The sequence below is a fragment of the Caloenas nicobarica genome, chromosome 29 (assembly GCF_036013445.1).
Source record: "Caloenas nicobarica isolate bCalNic1 chromosome 29, bCalNic1.hap1, whole genome shotgun sequence".
Lineage (NCBI taxonomy): Eukaryota > Metazoa > Chordata > Aves > Columbiformes > Columbidae > Caloenas > Caloenas nicobarica.
Window position 1 is genome coordinate 1,913,488 of NC_088273.1, and position 9,239 is coordinate 1,922,726.

Consider the following 9,239-nt stretch of genomic DNA (forward strand, 5'->3'; position numbering starts at 1 on the left):
GAGAAAGGAATGTGAGTGGAAGGGCAGTGCTGTGGTGGAGCAGGTCACCCAGAGGGAGTCTGCATCAGCCCAAGGCTTTGTGCTTCAAGGAACAGCTGGGGAGGATGGAGAGATATCAGCAAAGGAAGGAAGATGTTCAGACAAGAGCAAGGTGGGGCAGCAGGGGGGATGTCTCCAGCCTGCAGGGAAAGAGGTGCAGGTGATGCCACAGCATAGGACAGGCTGTCGTGGAGATGGTCAAGGGATGTAAAAAGGCTGAAAGCCCCCAACAGACATGAGCTCCTTCTCCCCTTAGCAATGGCTGTTGTCTCCACCTCTAGTGTCTGTGAGGAGACACCTTGTCCTTACAGCACAGGGGCCTCATGGCCTGCTTGTCCCCAGCCAGGAACCTGGGAGGTGTGGGACCATAGTCCTGCCCTTGGCCTTGCACAGCCCCACATCACAGTGTCCCAGGAAGAGCCCTGGGCAATGTGAGAGGGACAGGATCTGATTTCCCAGGGTTTGGGGGTCAGGGATTGGCCCTTCGGTTAATGAAACACATCCAGGTGTACTCAGCTTCAGAGCCACCTGTACTTTGCTTTTAGTGACTTGTCATCTCCGCCTCCAGTTTTCTGCTCTAACCAACCCTGGGGATGGTTTCTCAGTAGTGTCCCTCAGTGGGACCCATTAACATTACAAGAAACTTTGGAGTTTGAATCTGACTTTGACTTCTTGAGAAGTTTCTTCAATTCCTCTCAGGCTGTGAGGCTCATGGACTCAGCACCAAAGCCACCAGAGGGGTCCTTAAAGTGCCTGGGGCTGCTCCTGTGCTGCTGAGCTGGGCTGGGCTCCTGGGACAGAGGGAGCTCATGGCAAGCAGCAGCGCTGCAGAGAGACAGCTCTGCCCAGGAGCAGCTCCTCTGCAAAGCGCAGCAGGGCTGAGGGCTCTGCCTGGGGATCTCAGGGAGACGAGCAAGGCAGAGAGAGATTAAAGGTGGTCAGGATGGGGAGGATGACTGACAGCTCACTGGAGGAGAACTCTTTGCAGCCCCTTGACATGGTAAGTCTCTGGGTCCAGGGCAATGCAGCTGTAGCTCCTGGAGGCATCTCCTAAAGCTGGAACAGCCACAGCTTATGGGATCCCTATGGAGAGGACTCTTGTTCAGCAATTTTGAAAATCAAAGCAGACGAGTTTGCAGCCAAAGGTGCCCAGGGCTGTCCTGCAGAGCAGGGTCCCTGCACCCCAGGGCTGTGCCGGGGCAGGGACTCTGCCGCCTGCCAGGGTCAGCGCTCAGCCTGCCCGGGGAGATCCCAACAACACTGAGGGGAGAAGCTGTGGGGGGAAGGATCCACCTCTGGCTGGGCAGGGTCATGCTATAGGTTCTGCTTGGAATGGGGGTGCTCGTAGCTCCATATTACTTTAGGACATTCCTTGGAGACGTTTGGAAAGGCACAGCAAGATAGGGGCTTTGTGGAAATGAAGGATCCTGTTCTATCAGTCTTGTACTCTAGATTGTCTATGAGCCCAAGGGGACACAGAAATTAATGTCTCAGTTCAGGAGGATGAACTGAAATTCCAAATCTGTGACTCTTAGTAGTGAATAAACCTGTGAGTATCAGAAATCAACACACCCTGGCTTCCAGACAGCATCAGGATGACTTTTCCAGGCTCATTGTTGTTGGTCTGATGTTCCCATCAGAGCCGGCCCACACAGAGCTGCCCCTGGGCAGTGCCGGCTGCTGGGAGGGGTCTGCAGGGCAGAGCTGAGCACACAGCGGCTGGGATGGGGTCTGTGACACTGACAGGAGGAGACCTGGGCACAGAGACACAGCTGCAGGCAGGGACAGCTCCAGGCAGCAGAGCAGGGGCTGGTCAGGAGCTCTTTTGCTCCTGCTCTGCAGGTGGCTGCTGGGGGTTGTCTGCTGGGCAATGATCGGACTGTCCCTTTAGCACATCCCATCTCCAGGAGCCCTGACTCTGCTCTGCCTGTCCTGCTGGGCTCACCAGCTGCCCCCAGAAAGGCCCAGCTCTGCTGTAGGATGCCAGGAGTGCTGAGCCTTTCCTTGGGGTCCGCACTCTCCTGCCAGAGTCCTTTGCTTGTCTCTGTGAGGGGCCGTGTCCTGCTCTCTCCATCACATCTCCACCTCTGGGCTGGGACAGAGAAGAGTTTGCAGATCTGCCCTTTCAAACAGGGCTCTCCTGCTGCTGTGTGAGTCCAGTTGTTTGGATTAATTAGAATAATATGTGTCTGAAGTCATTTTAATGGCAGCACAAACTGAAGCACAGACAGATGAGTACAATCCTGATGGAGACTTCTGCTGTCTGATTCAATTAAGCACCAGAGAAAGCTGAGCCTTTTTGCCTCTCCTGTCTCTCGATTCATCACATTTTCAATCATAGAAATTAGGATTTCTACCCCTGAAAAAACAGCACTCACCTGATGTGGTGATGGAAAATAAAAAAACCCAGATAAAATATTTATAAAAATATGCTAATTGTCTCCTTAGCAGCCCAAGCCCTTGACAGCCATGAGGACAGATATTAAACTTTTTCATTGCAGGTGGATTACATCTGCCATTCCTTGTGAATGTCAGAGCTGTCACAAACCAGCTCCTATGTCCTCACTGCAGCAGAGCAAAGCTGGCTGCTGGGCAGCACACGGGCAGAGGTCCTGCTCCTCACAGCACACTCAGCCAGCACACAACAGAGAAACGAAATGCATTTCTATTGGGGTGATATCTATAAAAAATGATGTGGCTTTGTTAAGAGGAGTTTGTCCTAATTTTACGTTGGGTTTTCTTTTTTTGAACAGAGTCCATATTCCAAGAAACAGCAAATGTCCAACAGCAGCTCCATCACCCAGTTCCTCCTCCTGCCGTTCACAGACACATGGGAGCTGCAGCTCTTGCACTTCTGGCTCTTCCTGGGCATCTACCTGGCTGCCCTCCTGGGCAACGGCCTCATCATCACCACCATAGCCTGTGACCAGCACCTCCACACCCCCATGTACTTCTTCCTGCTCAACCTCTCCCTCCTCGACCTGGGCTCCATCTCCACCACTCTCCCCAAATCCATGGCCAACTCCCTCTGGAACACCAGGGCCATCTCCTTTTTGGGATGTGCTGCACAAGTCTTTATGTTTCTCTTTTTCATTTCAGCAGAGTATTATCTCCTCACCATCATGTCCTATGACCGCTACGTTGCCATTTGCAAACCCCTGCACTACGGGACCCTCCTGGGCAGCAGAGCTTGTGTCCACATGGCAGCAGCCGCCTGGGCTACTGGGTTTCTCTATGCTCTGCTGCACACGGCCAATACATTTTCACTGCCACTGTGCAAGGGCAGTACTGTTGACCAGTTCTTCTGTGAAATCCCCCAGATCCTCACGCTCTCCTGCTCAGATGCCCACTACAGGGAAGTTGGGCTTCTCATGTTTAGTGCTTTTTTTTTTGAGGGATGTTTTATTTTCATTTTTTTCTCCTATGTGCAGATCATCAGGGCTGTGCTGAGGATCCCCTCTGAGCAGGGACGGCACAAAGCCTTTTCCACCTGCCTCCCTCACCTGGCTGTGGTCTCTCTTTTCATCAGCACTGGCATTTTTGCCTACCTGAAACCCCCCTCCATCTCATCCCCTTCACTGGACCTGGTGCTGTCTGTTCTGTACTCGGTGGTTCCTCCAGCAGTGAACCCCCTCATCTACAGCATGAGGAACCAGGAGCTGCAGGATTCAGTGTGGAAATTGATAACTGCACTTTTACAATTATAAACAGCAACAAACTCTCACCCTCTGCAGAGCAGTTATAGTGTAACTCATTACATTCTCAGCGTTTCTTGTTGTTGTTGTGGTTGTGTTTTGTCATAAAGTTGTCATTCCTTTCCTAATTCACTGTCTGCCTTTTTTTCTGACCAAGTGTCTATGGAAATGAGGAGCCCTTTTCTCTACTTTTTTAAAAAAATGTATAAAAGGCCCTGCAGTGTTTCATTTTGTTTTATTTTTCCCCTGAGATCTTCTTTTAAGGCCTTTTTGGAGCTGCAGCGACAGTTTCTGTCTGCATTAGTGGAGGGGAGCAGAGTCCCAGCCTGGCAGCGCTGCCAGGGAGCAGCAGCCCTTGGTCTTCCAGAGCTGTTCTCGTTCCACTCCCACACTCTCCTTCTCATCCCTTGTGTTGGTGCAAGGCCTGAGTGCTCTGGCAGCTTGGTCACCGTCCTGCTGTGTGTCAGTCCTGTGAGCGCAGGCAGGGACAGGCAATGGGCACTGCTGTGACAGAGCTGGCCTCAGAACAGCGTTCCATGAAGAATGGTGATCTGCTGAGTGCAGTCCTGGAAGTTTTAGGTCTTCTTTCATAGCTTTTCTCAAGAACATGCCCAAGAAAGTGGCCCACAGATGAAACACCATTGTGCAGCTGCACAGTGTGTGTGTGCAGGGCTGGGCACACAGCAGTGTCCTCTCACAGCCAGGCCTCCTGCCAGAGACCTGCAGGACAAGCAGAGCAGGGGCTGGGCTGTGCCCCTGTGCACTGGACACCCCTTGGGAAGGAGCCTCAGGTCAATCATCATGGACCAGCCTCTCACAACCACCATTTCCAGCACTGGCCTCTCACCCACAGAGGTTGTTCTTATCTCCATGGATGGACACTGAATGAGTAGTTCAGCAGTCCATGTTTGTATTGTACAGATGAGATATGAGCACGCACATCATGTACATGAGTTGACATGAACCCTAGTGAGCAAAAACACCATCAGCTATTCCAGGGTTTTCCGTGAAGGACTGGGGGACAGACAGTGTCTCAAGGTCACTTCATGTTGGGAGGAACATCCCATGGGAAAACACGTGAATGCAGCACTGGGTTGTCCTTCCTTGAACTGTGCCCATTCCACATGATGTGGGACATCTCAGATGAAGACAGAGCAGGGACACACACCTTAAGGCTGAGGTACCTCCCATCCCTTGAGAGTGGCAACAGGAGGTTTTCATTGAACAGATGAGCTGTGAGCATGCACATCATGTGTGTGAGGTGACAGGAACCCGAGGTGAGATGAGCCCAAGTGAAAAATAACCAGACATTCCTTGAGCTTCCATGAAGGCCTGTGGGGCAGACGGTGTCTAGATGTCACTTCATGTTGGATGTTACATACCAGAGGAATCTGCCTGGATGCAGGACTGGGATGTTTATGTGCTCAAATCGTTAGTAGGATATACATTTGATAACTTCCCTAATACAAGCATACATTCATCTGGTCAGGTCCTGGGCCATAGGAGGTTGATGGATGGGCATGGTGTGTTATGACATCAGCTGTGTGTCAGTGTCTCCTAATCCAGTCAGAAGCGTGTGGCTGTGAAGGGGACTGTGAGGTCAGTTCTGTCTCTGGAGGTGACAGGCCAGCAGCAGGGACACGGCTGGGAAAGAACCTCTGCCTAAGTACCTACAGGTCCCACCCAGGAAGAGGCCTTGGAGACGGATTGTCATGTTCATCTCATCTGAGTACATGATGGGACAGCAGCAGGGACATGGTCATGTCTATCAGAGAAGCTGAAAGGCCAGCAGCAGTCCTGAGATTTAGAAGATCATTGTGAGATTACTTCTCTCTGTTCGAGTGCAAGATGACAAGAAGACTAACAGGTTGGGTTCTCTGTTTGATGGGCAGTTACTCAGGTGGCTGAGCGTTCCTTGGTAATGGGAAAAAAAAAGAAGAGGGAAAAAAAAGTCATGAAGTGCAGTTTGGAAGGTGAGAACTGGATATCAGGAGGAAGAAATGTCACTAGAAGGGCAGTGCTGTGATGCAAGAGGTCACCCAGAGGGAGCTGGATCAGCCCATGGCTTTGTGTTCCAAAGAACAGCCAGTGAGGGTGCAGACACATCAGTGAAGGGACAGAAATGCTGGGGTGAGAGCAGGTGGGGAAGCGAGATGGGTGTCTACAGCCTGCAGGGAAGGAGGGGCAGGTGTAGGACCGTGTAGAACAGCCTGTGATGGAGATGGCAAAGGGCGCTGGCAAGGCTGGAAGGGACCAACAGAACCCAGGTCTCTGTCCCCTTGGCCATGGCAGTTGTCTGTGCCACTGAGGCCTAGGAGAAGACATGTTGTCCTCATGGCACTGGGGCCTCGTTGCCTCCTTGGAGGCCCAATGAAGAAGCTGGAAGTTGTTGTACCAGTGTTGTCCTTCCCTCGGCCTTGCACACCCACATCCCACGGTCCCAGGAAGAGCCCTGAACCGTGTATGAGTGACAGGATTCCCCTTCCCATTGCCTGGAGGTCATGGCTTCTCCTTTCTGCTTCTGGCTGTCTGAAATCACCTCCCTGTCCTCCTTGTCCTCCTTGTGCTTTAGCACAGCTTCTGGGAGGATCTGTTCCATGATCTTCCCAGGCACAGGTAACAGATTGACAGGTCAGTAGTTTTCAGGGTCCTCCTTTCTACAGCAGAGGAGAGAAACACTGCCACACAGCGCAGCTTGGAATGTGGAAACTGGACATGAGAAGGAAGAAATGTCACTCAAAGGGTAGTGCTGTGGTACAAGAAATCATTCAGAAGGAGCATGAGTTCAGTCCACCACCTTGTGTTTCAAGGAACAGACCATGAGAGTGGAGACACATCAGTCAATGTATGGAAATACCTGGGTGAGAGCGAGGGGAGGAAGCAAGATGGGTGTCTGCAGCCTGCAGGGAAACAGAAGCAGCTGTGGGGCAGTGTAGGACAACCTGTGGTGGAGATGGCAAAGGGCACTGGCAAGGCTGGATGTAACCAAGAGAACCCAAATCTTTGTCCCCTTGGCTATGGCAATCATCATGTTGTCCTCAGGCACTGGGGGCACCTCATGGCCTCCTTGCACATCCCCAGGAAGGCTGGGAACTGTCACACCATTGTCCTTCACTCAGCATCACACAGCCCACATCCCCCTGCCCCAGGAAGAGCCCTGAGCAATGGGTGAGGGACAGGATCTGCCTTCCCAGGGGCTGGGGGTCAGGCCTTGGCCTCTCTGCTTCATCCAACAAAACCAGGCTTTTCTCAGCACCTCAGCTGCCTGCACATGACCCTTTGTTTATCTGCCATCATGGCCTCCAATTCTCTGCTCTAACGAGTCCCTGGGGAGGCTTTGCTGGTACTTGTCCTCGGTGGAACTCATTAATACTTCAAGGTACTTAGTACTTATTTCTTCTGACTTTGACTTCTGGCAAGGTTTGTGCAATCTCCTCTCAGCACCTCAGTGAGTTTCAAGGACTCAGCACCAAATGCACCATGGGGCTCATTACACTGAAGAAAGCTCTAAGAAACCATGTCTCTTCTTGTAATTTCCTTCTACTCTTGTACAGTGAATTAGAGAGTTTTCTTGGTGTAACTATGTAGAAAGATTTCAAAAAGCTTCTAATAAAAGCGTCTTTCTATTTTAAAGGGTGTATTTCATTAATTTTTCCGTTTAAAGAAAATATTCTATCAGTATTATATCGATCCAGGGTCTCTCCTGTGGAGGTCTGGACTGGTTGGAGAAGGTCTGACACTTGAGGCCTGACACTGTGTGGACAACCTTGCTCCTCACCTCCCCAACCCCATCATTTCTCTCATTGGCCACCTAGGACTTGCATCCCTTTTCCTTACACCAGACTTCTCCACTGCAGTCTGCAGCTGGATGTTCCAGCTCCTTTGCACCAGCTCCCACCTGCTCTCCTTGGAGACCTGGCTGCACACAGGCAAAGAGGGACTTTTCTTTCCTTTTGAACAAACAAAATAAAACTGATAAGATTCATGATTAAAAGAAAACACACTCCTCAACTGTATGCCAAGGACAAACTGCCACCAATGAGATTCACCATTCACAAGGCATAACCATGAGAAAATATTTTAGGCAGAAATGAATTACAAAATAAACACAATAAAAGAGTTGGCTAAAGACAGAATTAGACAGACTACCAAAAGACAAGGAAGCTTTTACCTCCTTGAAGCTGAAAGCAGCAACTGGATTGTTGAGAGATGTCTGAGTGATCAAAGAGTAAGGGGAAGGGAAATCCAGAGAGCAATCGCAAGTGCTTGTGTGTAGATTAGTTGCTGGAAATGTGACTTCAGACATGGTCAGTTTAGTTAGGATGGGTGGAAATACATGAAAGATGAGGGAGATCAGATGCACAGCCTAACAGAGAGAGTGCTGGCAAGGCAAATCTAGTGGAAGATGAGAAGTTCTCCTCTTGCTCTTAATGCACATGCTGAAAAGCCTCATTTTGATCTCATGGGAAAACACTGATATTTTATTTAAGGTATTTAATTGTTTCAGCTGATGATTTCCTGCTCCTGCTTTTAAAGACGTGTGCAAATGTCTCACATTTTCAGGGCGAGCTCCATTTCCTGACCACAAGTATCCAGGGCCACCTCCAGAGGAGCCAGTGTCTCTGCAGTCCAGGTCTGGACTGGTCGTTGTCACAGAGAACCTGCTGGAGACCAGAGCCCCTCGGAAGCTGCAGCTGGAGCCTGGGCAGAGGGTCCCAGGGCACCTACACTGGCACCACCCACCCCTGTCCCTGTAACTGCATCCCAGCCCAACGTTATGAACACTTGCCTTTGCAAACAAAGGCAGAACATAAAATCCCCCAGAGATCAGTATAGTAAAACAAGGCAAAACAAAGGAAGGAGGTTAACAACACCAGATATATTTGAAGCCTAAATCTGCAATAAGACTTGTCTTTCACTCTACATCTTTCATTCTATTTTTTATTGCTTAAAACAAAAAAAAATGTTCTCAACATTTCCATCATATGGAAACCTACAGCATTCGAAACACTTTATTTTTGTCTTACACAGCCCAGGGCCCCAAAAGCTCCCTGCCAATAACTGTCCATGCCACTTCTTACTCTTGGCACAGAGTGAATCCCACTCTGAGGTTTTGGCGACACTTGCCTGATGGAGAAAAGCAGGGTAAAAAGCTTCAGTGTAATGTGCCCATTTGGGATGGCCAAATTTGCACTGATCTTATCAGATATCTGTCATCTGTCTTTTTATATGAGAAAATCTGTATTTGTGTGTAGGTACAAGCACAGAAGAATCATAAAATAATAGAATAATGGAATCATAGAATCATGTAGGTCAGAAAAGACCTTTAAGATGATAGAGTCCAGGCATAAACCCAACACTGCCAAGTCCACCACTAAAGCATGTCCCTAAGCCCCATTTCTACATGTCTTTTAAAACCCTCCAGGGATGGTGACTCAACTACTTCCCTGAGCAGCCAGTTCAAATGCCCAAAAATCCTTTTCATGAAGAAATTTTTTCTATTAC

At 49.9% G+C, this 9,239-nt stretch overlaps 1 protein-coding gene across 1 annotated transcript; it reads left to right on the forward strand.

The window, feature by feature from the left end:
- Window positions 1-2,816: 2,816 nt before the first annotated feature.
- LOC135999684 (olfactory receptor 14C36-like) lies at window positions 2,817-8,316 on the forward strand. Its single transcript, XM_065653244.1, has 2 exons — window positions 2,817-3,712; window positions 8,271-8,316. The coding sequence occupies exons 1-2, from the start codon at window positions 2,817-2,819 to the stop codon at window positions 8,314-8,316; spliced, it is 942 nt and encodes a 313-aa protein (XP_065509316.1).
- Window positions 8,317-9,239: the final 923 nt, after the last annotated feature.

Excerpts from the sequence above, each read along its gene's own strand:
- LOC135999684 (XM_065653244.1), top strand. The coding sequence starts at position 2,817 with ATGTCCAACAGCAGCTCCATCACCCAGTTCCTCCTCCTGCCGTTCACA. Across the intron at positions 3,713-8,270 it reads CAGGAGCTGCAGGATTCAGT|ACGTGTGCAAATGTCTCACA; the intron begins GTGGAAATTGAT and ends CTGCTTTTAAAG.